The sequence below is a fragment of the Carcharodon carcharias genome, chromosome 24 (genome assembly GCF_017639515.1).
Source record: "Carcharodon carcharias isolate sCarCar2 chromosome 24, sCarCar2.pri, whole genome shotgun sequence".
Taxonomy (NCBI): domain Eukaryota; kingdom Metazoa; phylum Chordata; class Chondrichthyes; order Lamniformes; family Lamnidae; genus Carcharodon; species Carcharodon carcharias.
This window is the reverse complement of record NC_054490.1, coordinates 8599787-8615564: the sequence shown is the minus strand read 5'-3', so window position 1 is coordinate 8615564 and position 15778 is coordinate 8599787. Positions and strand designations below refer to the sequence as shown.

Below are 15778 nucleotides of genomic sequence, written 5' to 3'. Positions count from 1 at the left end.
GCTCGTAAATCTTTACACACCCTCTCCAATCCCTCCATATAACGCTAGTAAATATTTTATTAAAAAACGGATAAAACCATTGTTGTCCGGGGCAGGAGGAAAGGGTATTATTATTCCGGACTGGGAGGCATTAGGACCGCTGTGTTTATTTACGTTTATATTTATATACAGTCTTGGCTGGGCTCCCACATTCTGACCTCCAGAAACTGGAGGTCATCTGAAATCATGCTACCCACGATGTAACTCAAACTATGTCCCATCGCCCAGTCTGCCAAGCTCACTGACCTACACAGGCTCCCGCTCAAGCCAGACTCAAATACATCTCCTTCTTTTCAAATCCCTACAGAGCCTCGTCACACACCCCCCCACCCTCCCACTCTGTAACCCCCCCATCCGGCCTCTACAACCCTCCCCCCACTCTGTAACCCCCCCGATCCAGCCCCTATAACCCTCCCTATCTCTGTAACCTCCTCCAGCCCCTACACCCCTCCCTATCTCTGTAACCTCCTCCAGTCCCTACAACCCTCCCTATCTCTGTAAACACCTCCAGCCCTTTCACCTTCCCTATCTCTATAACATCTACCAGCCCCTACAACCCTCCCTCTCTCTGTTACCTCCTCCAGCCCCTACAATCCTCCCTATCTCTGTAACCTCCACCAGCCCCTACAACACCTCCCAGTCTTTGTAACCTCCTCCAGCTCCTACAACCCTCCCTGTCTCTGTAAGCTCCTCCAGCCCCTACAACCCTCCCTATCTCTGTAACCTCCTCCAGCCCCTATAACCCTCCCTATCTCTGTAACCTGCTCCAGTCCCTACAACCCTCCCTATCTCTGTAACCTCCTCCAGCCCCTACAACCCTCCCTATCTCTGTAACCTCCTCCAGCCCCTACACCCCTCCCTAAATCTGTAACCTCCTCCAGCCCCTACAACCTTCCCTATCTCTGTAACCTTCTCCAGCCCCTACGACCCTCCCTAACTCTGTAACCCTCCTACGACCCTCCGAGATCTCTGCGCTCCTCCAATTCCGGTCTCTTGACCATCCCCCCTGATTCCCATCGCTCCACCATTGGCGGCCGTGCCTTCAGTTGCCTTGCGTCCCTGAGCTCTGGAATTCCCTCCCTAAATATATCTCTATCTCTTTCTCTCTCGTGAAGTAAAAGGTTGGTATACAAATGCACATTGTTGTTGAGGTAGGAACATTGCAGGGGTGGAGGTGGGGTAGTTGTACATCAGAGAGTTAGGCACACAGATACACAGGACACTTAAAAAATGCACCATACATACGAACACACGAACTGGGAGCAGGAAAAGACCATCGGCCCCTCTGAGTCCTGCTCCCCCATTCAATAAGATCGCGGCTGATCTGAATGTCACCTCAACCCCACATTCCCGCTCCCCCGATAACCTTTCACCCCTTTGTTCATCGAGAATCTATCCACCTCTGCCTTAAAAATATTCACAGACTCTGCCTCCACTGCCTGTCGAGGGAGAGATTTCCAAAGTCTCCCCCTCTTCAGAGAGAAAACATTTCTCCTCATCTCCGTCTTACATGGGTGACCCCTTATTTTTAAACAGTGACCCCCTCCCCCTCGTTCTAGATTCTCCCACAAGAGGAAACACCCTCTCCACATCCACCCCTGTCCAAGACTCCCTCAGGATCTTAAAGGTTTCAATCGAGTCGCCTCTCACTCTTCTAAACTCCAGCGGATACGAGCCTAACCTGTCCAGCCTTTTCTCATAAGACAACCCACCCCATTCCTGGGATTAGTCTGGTAAACCTTCTCTGAACTGCTTCCAACGCATTCACACCCTTCCTTAAATAAGGAGACCAGCGCTGTACGCAATACTCCAGATGTGGTCTCTCCAGTGCCCTGTACAACTGGAGCATAACCTCCCTACTTTTGTATTCAATTCCGCCTCACAATAAATGATAAGATTCTATTAACTTTCCTCATTACCTGCTGTACCTGCTCACTAGCCTTTTGTGGTTCATGCACTAGGACACCCAGATCCTTCTGTATCTCTCAGAGCTCTGCAATCTCTCACCATTTAGATAATACACTTCACACTAACCTTTAGTGATTCATGCACTAGGACACCCAGATCCCTCTGCATCTCTCAGAGCTCTGCAATCTCTCACCATTTAGAGAATACACTTCACACTAACCTTTAGTGATTCATGCACCAGGGACACCCAGATCCCTCTGCATCTCTCAGAGCTCTGCAATCTCTCACCATTTAGATAATACACTTCACACTAACCTTTATTGATTCATGCACTAGGACACCCAGATTCTTCTGTATCTCTCAGAGCTCTGCAATCTCTCACCATTTAGATAATACACTTCACACTAACCTTTAGTGATTCATGCACTAGGACACCCAGATCCCTCTGCATCTCTCAGAGCTCTGCAACCTCTCACCATTTAGATAATAAGCTTCTTTTTTATTCTTTTTGCCAAAATAGACAATATCACATTTTTCCACATTATACTCCATTTGCCAGATCACACAGATTCACACAATGCAGAAGAGGCCCTTCGGCCCATCGAGTCTGCACCGACACGTGAGAAACACCTGACCTACCTCCCTAACCCCATTCACCAGCACTTGCCCCCATAGCCTTGAATGTTATGACGATGCCAAGTGCTCATCCAGGTACTTTTTAAAGGATGTGAGGCAACCCACCTCCACCAGCCTCCCAGGCAGCACATTCCAGACCCTCGCCACCCTCCTGGCATCCAGTCTGTCCATCCCTGCGTCCAGTCTGTCCATCCATCTGTCCAGTCTGTCCATCCCTCCGTCCAGTCTGTCCATCCCTGCGTCCAGTCTGTCCATCCCTGCGTCCAGTCCGTCCATCCCTGCGTCCAGTCCGTCCATCCCTCCATCCAGTCTGTCCATCCCTGCGTCCAGTCTGTCCATCCCTCTGTCCAGTCTGTCCATCCCTCCGTCCAGTCTGTCCATCCCTGCGTCCAGTCTGTCCATCCCTGCGTCCAGTCTGTCCATCCCTCCGTCCAGTCTGTCCATCCCTCCGTCCAGTCTGTCCATCCCTGCGTCCAGTCTGTCCATCCCTGCCAGAATTTTATACGTTTCAATCAGATCCCCTCTCATTCTTCTAAACTCCAGTGAATACAGGCCTAGTCGGCCCGGTCTCTGCTCACACGACAATCCTGCCATCCCAGGAATCAGTCTGGTGAACCCTCGCTGTGCTCCCTCCATGGCAAGTACATCCTTTCTTAGGTAAGGAGACCAAACCTGCACACAATACTCCAGATGTGGTCTCCCCAAGGCCCTGTACAGCTGTAGTGAGACATCCTTGGCTCCTGTACTCAAGTCCTCTGGCAATGAAGGCCAACACACCATTTACCTTCTTAACTGCTTGCTGCACCTGCATGCTTGCTTTCAGTGACTGGTGTACAAGGACACCCAGGTCCCTTTGTATATCCACATTTCCCAATCTATCACCATTTAAATAATACTCTGCCATTCTGCTTTTCCTACCAAAGTGGATAACTTCACACTTATCCACGTTATACTGCATCGGCCATGTGTTCGCCCACTCACTCAACCTGTCTAAAACACCTTGAAGTCTCTTAACACCCTCCTCACAACTCACACAATCCCATCCTGACCCAGTCTGTCCAGCCTTTCCTCATGAGACAACCCACCCATTCCTGGGATTAGTCTGGTAAACCTTCTCTAAACTGCTTCCAACGCATTCACACCCTTCCTTAAATAAGGAGACCAGCGCTGTACACAATACTCCAGATGTGGTCTCACCAGAGCCCTGTACAACTGGAGCATGACCTCCCTAACATGCAAAGCACATTAATAAGGTCATTGACCAGAAACTGAACTGGACCAGCCATATAAATACTGTGGCTACAAGAGCAAGTCAGAGGCTGGGAATCCTGCGGAGAGTAACTCACCTCCTGACTCCCCAAAGCCTGTCCACCATCTACAAGGCACAAGTCAGGAGTGTGATGGATACTCCCCACTTGCCTGGATGAGTTGCAGCTCCCACAACACTCAAGAAGCTCGACACCGTCCAGGACAAAGCAGCCCCGCTTGATCGGCACCCCATCCACAAACATTCACTCCCTCCACCACCGCGCACAGTAGCAGCAGCGTGTGTACCATCTACAAGATGCACTGCAGCAACTCACCAAGGCTCCTTCGACAGCGCCTCCCAAACCCACCACCTCTACCATCTAGAAGGACAAGGGCAGCAGACACATGGGGAACACACACCACCTGGAAGTTCCCCTCCGAGCCACACACCATCCCGACTTGGAAATACATCGGCCGTTCCTTCACTGTCGCTGAGGTCAAAATCCCGGAACTCCCTCCCTAACAGCGCCGTGGGTGTACATACACCACACGGACAAAATCCTGGAACTCCCTCCCTAACAGCGCTGTGGGTGTACCTACACCACACGGACAAAATCCTGGAACTCCCTCCCTAACAGCGCCGTGGGTGTACATACACCACACGGACAAAATCCTGGAACTCCCTCCCTAACAGCGCTGTGGATGTACCTACACCACACAGGACAAAATCCTGGAACTCCCTCCCTAACAGCGCTGTGGGTGTACCTACACCACACGGACAAAATCCTGGAACTCCCTCCCTAACAGCGCTGTGGGTGTACCTACACCACACGGACAAAATCCTGGAACTCCCTCCCTAACAGCGCTGTGGGTGTACATACACCACACGGACATAATCCTGGAACTCCCTAACAGCGCTGTGGGTGTACCTACACCACGCGGACAAAATCCTGGAACTCCCTCCCTAACAGCGCCGTGGGGGTGGGGTGGGGTGAGGGGGTCGGGAGTGGGGTGGGGGGAGCGGTGGGTGGGGGTGTGGGGGGTTGGGTGGGGTGGGGGGGGTAGCGGTGGGGGGGTAGGGGTAGGGGTGTTGGGTGTGGGGGTGGGGTGGGGGTGGTGGGGGGTGTGGGGGGAGGGTGGGGGGAGTGGGGGGGTAGGCCATTCGGCCCCTCAGAGCCTGCTCCGCCATTTTGTAAGATGGTGGCCGATCTGTTTGTAGGCCGAAATCTGACTCCCGCCTATCCCCCACCCCACCCACCCCCCAGATAGCCTTTCAACCACCCCCACCCCACCCCCCACCCCCCACCCTCTTGTCAGTCAGGAATCCATCTCATTCGGCCTTAAAAATATTCAGAGACTCTGCCTCCAACGCCCTTTCAGGGAGAGATTTCCAAAGTCTCGCACCACCCCCCCGCCCACCTCCTCTGAGAATAAACATTTCTCCTCACCTCCGTCTTAAATGGACCCCCTTATTTTGAAACAGTGACCCAACCGCACCCCCCCCTCCTCCCTCGTTCTAGATTCCTCCACATGAGGAATTAGTCCCCTCCACATCACTGGCACCAGCGACTCTGCTCTGGGCGAGGATACTGAGGGTCCCACCAGACGCTCTCACAGGACAAAAGAGGCTTCCGCACTCAGGACTGCCGCCGTCTATTGATTCAGGAAGGGTCGCAGAAACCCGCCACCCCCCCCCACCCCCCCCAACCCCCAACCCCCCAGGGGAGGGAGGGGAAGGACAGCCGACTTGACTTACCCGTGCAGAGGTGAGAGTAAAAGCCTTCCTTGGTCAGCATGAGCAGCAGCGAGGCCCACCCGAGTAGAACAGCGGAGAAGAGGAGGTTCTCGATCACAGCAGTCACGGCCATCCACCATCGGCGCCGGTATGCCTGGGCGAGGGAGGGAGCCATAGCTAGGCACAGAGAGAGAGAGAGAGGCAGTGAGACACAGAGAGAGAGAGAGAGAGAGGCAGTGAGACACAGAGAGAGAGAGAGAGAGGCAGTGAGACACACAGAGAGAGAGAGAGAGGCAGTGAGACACAGAGAGAGAGAGAGAGAGAGAGAGAGGCAGTGAGACACACAGAGAGAGAGAGAGAGGCAGTGAGACACAGAGAGAGAGAGAGAGAGAGAGAGAGAGGCAGTGAGACACAGAGAGAGAGAGAGAGAGAGAGAGAGAGGGGCAGTGAGACAGAGAGAGAGAGAGAGGCAGTGAGACACAGAGAGAGAGAGAGAGAGGCAGTGAGACACAGAGAGAGAGAGAGAGAGAGAGGGGCAGTGAGACAGAGAGAGAGAGAGAGGCAGTGAGACACAGAGAGAGAGAGAGAGAGGCAGTGAGACACAGAGAGAGAGAGAGAAAGGCAGTGAGACACACAGAGAGAGAGAGGCAGTGAGACAGAGAGAGAGAGAGAGGCAGTGAGACACAGAGAGAGAGAGAGAGAGAGAGAGGCAGTGAGACACACAGAGAGAGAGGCAGTGAGACACACAGAGAGAGAGAGGCAGTGAGACACAGAGAGAGAGAGAGAGGCAGTGAGACACAGAGAGAGAGAGAGAGAGGCAGTGAGATACAGAGAGAGAGAGAGAGAGAGGCAGTGAGACACAGAGAGAGAGAGAGAGAGAGGCAGTGAGACACAGAGAGAGAGAGGCAGTGAGACACAGGGAGAGAGAGAGAGGCAGTGAGACACAGAGAGAGAGAGAGAGAGAGGCAGTGAGAAACAGAGAGAGAGTGGCAGTGAGACACAGAGAGAGAGAGAGAGAGGTAGTGAGACACAGAGAGAGAGAGAGAGAGGCAGTGAGACACAGAGAGAGAGAGAGAGAGATAGAGACAGTGAGACACAGAGAGAGAGAGGCAGTGAGACACAGAGAGAGAGAGAGAGAGATAGAGACAGTGAGACACAGAGAGAGAGAGGCAGTGAGACACAGAGAGAGAGAGAGAGGCAGTGAGACACAGAGAGAGAGTGGCAGTGAGACACAGAGAGAGAGAGAGAGGCAGTGAGACACAGAGAGAGAGAGAGAAAGGCAGTGAGACACAGAGAGAGAGAAAGGCAGTGAGACACAGAGAGAGAGAGAGAGAGAGAGGCAGTGAGACACAGAGAGAGAGAGAGAAAGGCAGTGAGACACAGAGAGAGAGAAAGGCAGTGAGACACAGAGAGAGAGAGAGAGAGAGAGGCAGTGAGACACAGAGAGTGAGAGAGAGAGAGAGAGAGGCAGTGGGACACACAGAGAGAGAGAGAGAGAGAGGCAGTGAGACACACAGAGAGAGAGGCAGTGAGACACACAGAGAGAGAGAGGCAGTGAGACACAGAGAGAGAGAGAGAGAAAGGCAGTGAGACACACAGAGAGAGAGGCAGTGAGACACAGAGAGAGAGAGAGGGAGAGAGAGGCAGTGAGATACAGAGAGAGAGAGAGAGAGGCAGTGAGATACAGAGAGAGAGTGGCAGTGAGACACAGAGAGAGAGAGGCAGTGAGACACAGAGAGAGAGAGAGAGAGAGAGAGGCAGTGAGACACAGAGAGAGAGAGAGGCAGTGAGACACAGAGAGAGAGAGGCAGTGAGACACAGAGAGAGAGAGAGAAAGGCAGTGAGACACACAGAGAGGCAGTGAGACACAGAGAGAGAGAGAGAGAGAGGCAGTGAGATACAGAGAGAGAGAGAGAGAGGCAGTGAGACACAGAGAGTGGCAGTGAGACACAGAGAGAGAGAGGCAGTGAGACACAGAGAGAGAGAGAGAGAGGCAGTGAGACACAGAGAGAGAGAGAGGCAGTGAGACACAGAGAGAGAGAGGCAGTGAGACACAGAGAGAGAGAGAGAGGCAGTGAGACACAGAGAGAGAGAGAGAAAGGCAGTGAGACACAGAGAGAGAGAGAGAGGCAGTGAGACACAGAGAGAGAGAGAGAAAGGCAGTGAGACACAGAGAGAGAGTGGCAGTGAGACACAGAGAGAGAGAGGCAGTGAGACACAGAGAGAGAGAGAGAGAGGCAGTGAGACACAGAGAGAGAGAGAGGCAGTGAGACACAGAGAGAGAGAGGCAGTGAGACACAGAGAGAGAGAGAGAGGCAGTGAGACACAGAGAGAGAGAGAGAAAGGCAGTGAGACACAGAGAGAGAGAGAGAGGCAGTGAGACACAGAGAGAGAGAGAGAAAGGCAGTGAGACACAGAGAGAGAGAGAGAGAGAGAGAGGCAGTGAGACACAGAGAGAGAGAGAGAGAGACAGTGAGACACAGAGAGAGAGAGAGAGAGAGAGAGGCAGTGAGACACAGAGAGAGAGAGAGAGTGAGAGGCAGTGAGACACAGAGAGTGAGAGAGAGATCTCTGAAGGCGGAGGGGCATGTTAGTGGGGTGGTGAAAAAGGCATATGGGACACTTGCCTTTATCAATCGAGGCATAGGTTACTAAAGTAGGGAGGTCATGTTGGAGTTGTATAGAGCCTTGGTGAGGCCACAGCTGGAGTACTATGTGCAGTTCTGGTCGCCACATTATAGGAAGGATGTGATTGCACTGGAGGGGGTGCAGAGGAGATTCACCAGGATGTTGCCTGGGATGAAACATTTAAGATATGAAGAGAGGTCGGATAGACTTGGGTTGTTTTGGTTGGAGCAGAGAAGACTGAGGGGTGACCCTGATCGAGGTGTACAAGATTATGAGGGGCATGGACAGAGTGGATAGGGAGCAGCTGTTCCCCTTTAGTTGAAGGGTCAGTCACGAGGGGACATAAGTTCAAAGCGAGGGTCAGGAGGTTTAGGGGGGGGATGTGAGGAGAAGCTTTTTTACCCAGAGGGTGGTGAGGGTCTGGGATGCGCTGTCTGGGAGGGTGGTGGAGGTGGGTTAGCCTCACATCCTTTAAAAAGTACCTGGATGAGCACTCGACATCGTCATAACAATCCCCATCCACCACTACTCTCCTCCGTCTGGCTGAACTTGATCTCACGCTGAACAATTTCTCCTTCAACTCCTCTCACTTCCTCCAAATAAAAGGTGTAGCTTGTGCCCCAGCTAAGCCTGTCTCTTTATGGGGTATGTGGAACATTCCTTGTTCCAGTCCTACTCCGGCCCCCTCCCACAACTCTTTCTCCGGTACATCGATGATTACTTCGGTGCCGCTTCATGCTCTCGTCAGGACTTGGAAAAATTTATTAATTTTGCTTCCGATCTCCACCCCTCCATCATTTTCAAGTGGTCCATCTCTGACACTTCCCTTCCCTTCCTTGACCTCTCTGTCTCAATCTCTGGTGATAGACTGTCCACCAATATCCATTACAAACCCACCGACTCCCACAGCTATCTCGACTACAGCTCCTCACACCCCGCTTCCTGTAAGGACTCCATCCCATTCTCTCAGTTCCTTCGCCTCCGTCGCATCTGTTCCGATGATGCTACCTTCAAAAACAGTTCCTCTGACATGTCCTCCTTCTTCCTTAACCGAGGTTTTCCACCCACGGTCGTTGACAGGGCCCTCAACCGTGTCCGGCCCATCTCCCGCGCATCCGCCCTCATGCCTTCTCCTCCCTCCCAGAAACATGATAGGGTCCCTTTGTCCTCACTTATCACCCCACCAGCCTCCGCATTCAAAGGATCATCCTCTGCCATTTCCGCCAACTCCAGCATGATGCCACCACCAAACACATTTTCCCTTCACCCCCACTGTCGGCATTCCGTAGGGATCGCACCCTCCGGGACACCCTGGTCCACTCTTCCATCACCCCCTACTCCTCAACCCCCACCTATGGCACCTCCCCATGCCCACGCAAAAGATGTACCTGCCCCTTCACTTCCTCTCTCCTCACCGTCCAAGGGCCCAAACATTCCTTTCAAGTGAAGCAGCATTTCACTTGCACTTCCCTCAATTTAGTCTACTGCATTGGCTGCTCCCAATGTGGTCTCCTCTACATTGGAGAGACCAAACGCAGACTGGGTGACTGTTTGTAAAACACCTGCGGTCTGTCCTCAAGCATGACCCAGACCTCCCTGTCGCTTGCCATTTCAACACTCCACCCTGCTCTCTTGCCCACATGTCTGTCCTTGGCTTGCTGCATTGTTCCAGTGAAGCCCAACGCAAACTGGAGGAACAGCACCTCATCTTCCGACCAGGCACTTTACAGCCTTCCGGACTGAATATTGAAATCAACAACTTTAGATCATGAACTCTCTCCCTCCATCCCCACCCCCTTTCCGATTCCCCCTTTTTTCCCAATAATTTATATAGATTTTTCTTTTCCCACCTATTTCCATTATTTTTAAATGTATTTCAATCCATTGTTTTATCTCTACCTTTAGTCTATTTCAATCCCTTCCCTTCCCCCCACCCCACCCCCACAAGGGCTATCTGTACCTTGCTCATCCTTTCTACCCTTAATTAGCACATTCCTTAGATAATATCACCACCTTCAACACCTCTTTATCCTTTTGGCTGGGACATATTTTGGTTATCTCCACCTATCACTGACCCTCTATCCAGCTCTACCTGTCCCACCCCCCCCCCCCTTAAACCAGCTTATATTTCACCTCTCTTCTATTTTTACTTAGTTCTGTTGAAGAGTCACACGGACTCGAAATGTTAACTGTGTCCCTCTCCGCAGATGCTGCCAGACCAGCTGAGCTTTACCAGGTATTTCTGTTTTTGTATAACATTCAAGGCTATGGGCCAAGTGCTGGTCAATGGGGTTAGGGAGGTAGGTCAGGTGTTTCTCACGTGTCGGTGCAGACTCGATGGGCTGAAGGGCCTCTTCTGCACCGTGTGATTCTGTGATAGGGAGAGAGGCAGTGAGACACAGAGAGAGAGAGAGAGGCAGTGAGATACAGAGAGAGTGAGAGAGGCAGTGAGACACAGAGAGAGAGCGAGAGGCAATGAGACAGAGAGAGAGAGAGGCAGTGAGACACACAGAGAGAGAGAGAGAAAGAGAGGCAGTGAGACACAGAGAGAGAGAGAGGCAGTGAGACACAGAGAGAGAGAGAGGCAGTGAGACACAGAGAGAGAGAGAGAGGCAGTGAGACACAGAGAGAGAGAGAGAGAGATAGAGGCAGTGAGACACAGAGAGAGAGAGAGGCAGTGAGACACAGAGAGAGAGAGAGAGGCAGTGAGACACAGAGAGAGAGAGAGAGGCAGTGAGACACAGAGAGAGAGAGAGAGAGATAGAGGCAGTGAGACACACAGAGAGAGAGGCAGTGAGACACAGGGAGAGAGAGAGAGGCAGTGAGACACAGAGAGAGAGAGAGAGAGGCAGTGAGACACAGAGAGAGAGAGGCAGTGAGACACAGGGAGAGAGAGAGAGGCAGTGAGACACAGAGAGAGAGAGAGAGAGAGGCAGTGAGACACAGAGAGAGAGTGGCAGTGAGACACAGAGAGAGAGAGAGAGAGGTAGTGAGACACAGAGAGAGAGAGAGAGAGGCAGTGAGACACAGAGAGAGAGAGAGAGATAGAGACAGTGAGACACAGAGAGAGAGAGGCAGTGAGACACAGAGAGAGAGAGAGAGAGATAGAGACAGTGAGACAGAGAGAGAGAGAGGCAGTGAGACACAGAGAGAGAGAGAGAGGCAGTGAGACACAGAGAGAGAGTGGCAGTGAGACACAGAGAGAGAGAGAGAGGCAGTGAGACACAGAGAGAGAGAGAGAGAGGCAGTGAGACACAGAGAGAGAGAGAGGCAGTGAGACACAGAGAGAGAGAGAGAGAGAGGTAGTGAGACAGAGAGAGAGAGAGAGTAGCACTGAGACAGAGACAGAGAGTGGCAGTGAGACAGAGAGACAGAAATAAACAGAGAGAGAGAGGCATTGAGACAGAGAGAGAGAGAAAGAGATAGAGCGAGTGGCAGTGAGGCACAGAGAGAGAGGAGGAGAGAGAAAGAAAAAGGGAGAGAGAGGCATTGAGGCAGAGAGAGAGAGAGAGAGTGTGGCAGTCAGGCACAGAGAGAGCGCACGAGTGGCAGAAGTGACTCAGACAGACAGGTAGACACTGGTAGAAGTGACAGATACACACACACACGACAGAGAGGCGCGCACAGGCACACATGACAGAGACACACACACACAGGAATGACAGAGACACACATGCAAGGAGTAACAGAGATGTGCACACACATACACACAGGTGACAGAGTCGCGCACATACAAGCGTGACAGAGATGCACAAACACACACACACACACACACACAGGGGTGACAGAGACACACACACACACACAGGGGTGACTGACACACACACACAGGGGTGACAGAGACACACACACACACGGGGGTAACTGAGACAGACAGACAGACACACACACACAAGGGTGACAGAGACAGACACACACACACCCACACACACTGGGGTGACAGAGACAGACAGACACACACACACACACACACACACACACACACACAGGGTTGACAGAGACAGACAGACACACATACACACAGGGACGCATGCACGAATGAGTGACAGGGATGCATGCACGAGTGACAGATGCATGCACAAACACACGCGCGTGGCAGAGACGCACACGCATGCACAAACACATGCATGGAGTGACAGAGACGTACACACACACGCTTGGAGCGACAGAGACGCACACACACACGCATGGAGTGACAGAGACGCACACACACACGCATGGAGTGACAGAGACGCACACACACACGCATGGAGTGACAGAGACGCACACAAACACGCATGGAGTGACAGAGACGCACACACACACGCATGGAATGACAGAGACGCACACACACACACATGGAGTGACAGAGATGCACACACACTCACATGGAGTGACAGAGACGCACACACACACGCATGGAGTGACAGACACGCACACACACACGCATGGAGTGACAGGGACGTGCACACACATGCATGGAGTGACAGAGACGGGCACACACACGCATGAAGTGACAGAGACGGGCACACACATGCATGCAGGAGTGACAGAGATGCACACACACACGCGTGGAGTGACAGAGACAGACAGACACACACACACACAAGGGTGACAGAGACGCATACATACACGCATGCAGGCATGACAGAGACGCACACACACACACATGCAGCAGTGACAAAGATGCACACACACACACATGCAGGCGTGACAGAGACGCACACACACATGCATGCAGGCGTGACAGATGCACACACGCATGCAGGCATGACAGAGATGCACACACACATGCATGCAGGAGTGACAGAGACGCACACACACACGCATGCAGGAGTGACAGAGACGCACACACAAACGCACGCACGAGGGACGCACACACACACGCACAAGTGACAGGGACACACACACATATATGGGAGTGACAGGAACACACACACATGGAGCAGAGACAGACAGACATACACACAGACACACGGGAGTGACAGGGACACACACACAGACACATGTGACAGGGACACACACATACACGAGTGACAGACACACACACACACGTGACAGGGACACACACACACATACGTGACAGGGACACACATACACGAGTGACAGGGACACACATACACGAGTGACAGGGACACACACATACACGAGTGACAGGGACACACACACACACACACGTGACAGGGACACACACATACACAATTGACAGGGACACACACACACGTGACAGGGACACACACACACGAGTGACAGGGACACACACACACACGAGTGACAGGGACACACACACACACGAGTGACAGACACACACACACACACACACACACACACACACGAGTGACAGACACACACACACACACACACGAGTGACAGACACACACACACACACACACACACGAGTGACAGGGACACACACACACACACACATGCAACAGAGACAGACAGGGACACACACACAGACACATGGGAGTGACAGACACACACACATACGGAGCAGAGACAGACAGGCACACACACACACACACACACACATGGAGCAGAGACAGACAGGGACACACACACACATGTAGCAGAGACAGACAGGGACACACACACACACATGGAGCAGAGACAGACAGGGACACACAAACATGGAGCAGAGACAGACAGGGACACACACACACACACACACATGGAGCAGAGACAGACAGGGACACACACACACGGGAGTGACAGGGGACACACACAAACACACACACACGGAGCAGAGACACAGGGACACACACACACACATGGAGCAGAGACAGACAGGGACACACACACACACACGGAGCAGAGACAGACAGGGACACACACACACACACATGGAGCAGAGACAGACAGGGACACACACACACACAAACATGGAGCAGAGACAGACAGGGACACACACACACACACATGGAGCAGAGACAGACAGGGACACACACACACATGGAGCAGAGACAGACAGGGACACACACACACATGGAGCAGAGACAGACAGGGACACACACACAAACATGGAGCAGAGACAGACAGGGACACACACACACATGGAGCAGAGACAGACAGGGACACACACACACATGGAGCAGAGACAGACAGGGATACACACACACACACATGGAGCAGAGACAGACAGGGACACACACACACACAAACATGGAGCAGAGACAGACAGGGACACACACACAAACATGGAGCAGAGACAGACAGGGACACACACACACATGGAGCAGACAGACAGGGACACACACACACGGAGCAGAGACAGACAGGGACACACACACACGGAGCAGAGACAGACAGGGACACACACACACATGGAGCAGAGACAGACAGGGACACACACACACACACACACACACACGGAGCAGAGACAGACAGGGACACACACACACACACATGGAGCAGAGACAGACAGGGACACACACACACACACACACATGGAGCAGAGACAGACAGACACACACACACACGTGGAGCAGAGACAGACAGGGACACACACACACAAACATGGAGCAGAGACAGACAGGGACACACACACACACACACACATGGAGCAGAGACAGACAGGGACACACACACACAAACATGGAGCAGAGACAGACAGGGACACACACACACACACATGGAGCAGAGACAGACAGGGACACACACACACACACACATGTAGCAGAGACAGACAGGGACACACACACACACACACACTGACAAGTTGGGGGGGGGGGTGGTGAGGGGAAGAGAGGGACCCGGCAGAAACAGGAAATCCAGTGTGCCTCTGAATCTGACCCAGGCGAGGGTGGAAATTGACGACGGGAAACCCGACACCCACACTCCATGTGGAGGCGATCGCCCTTCTCCACCTCCACCTCCACTACCTCCTTCCCTCACCCCCACACCGCCCCCCCCCCCCCCCCCCCCCCCAACACACAAAGAAAAAAAATCAAACCTGTCCCAGAGAAACTGCTCCAGTTCCCCTTGACAGAGAGAGAGAGAGAGAGAGAGAGACAGAGCCAGAGAGAGAAAGGGGGAGGGAGGGGGGTGGAAACCCACGGAGCAAATAAAAATCACCCATCCACATCTGGAAAATATCAACTCACTTCAACGTAAAAAGAAAACCCCGGTCAGTTCCTCAAGCGCAACAGCAGCTCAGCGTAAAGGTTGTGGGAAGGAGTTGTTCAGCAGCAAACTTCAGGAGTCAAGCAGCAAACTTCAGGAGTTAAGCAGCAAACTTCAGGAGTGCAGCTGGGAAACTGTGTCTCTCCCTCCCATATCCATATCCCAACTCACACATACTCACCACCTCTCCCCCCCCCACCAACAACGAACGTTTCCTGGCAAAGCCTCGAGAGGGGTGGGTGGGTGGGGGGACAGAGGAACCCTTCAATTCAGCCGCAGCCTCAGAGAGGGAGAGAGAGAGAGGTTGAAATAAGGAGAACACGTGGCGCTCTGCAGTTTAAGGGGGAGTGAGTGAGTCCTTCACAATCTACACACCACCCCCCCCCCCTTCTCTCTCTCTCTCTCTCTCACACACACACACACACACACACAGGAAGAGGCTCTGCATGTATCTGTCGCTATCGATCATTGTTTCCTAACGTG

The 15778-nt window shown here is 52.7% G+C and overlaps 1 protein-coding gene across 1 annotated transcript in view; it reads right to left on the bottom strand.

Annotated features, from left to right (window-relative positions):
* LOC121269334 (large neutral amino acids transporter small subunit 3-like) overlaps positions 1 to 15499 on the bottom strand; it is a 147651-nt gene extending 132152 nt beyond the window's left edge. The window contains exons 1-2 of the mRNA XM_041173885.1: positions 15277 to 15499; positions 5588 to 5743 (exon numbers count right to left, since the gene is read on the bottom strand). Coding sequence (XP_041029819.1) covers positions 5588 to 5741 — 154 coding nt within the window. The 5' untranslated portion in view covers positions 5742 to 5743; positions 15277 to 15499. The remainder of the gene's footprint in view (positions 1 to 5587; positions 5744 to 15276) is intronic.
* Positions 15500 to 15778: the final 279 nt, after the last annotated feature.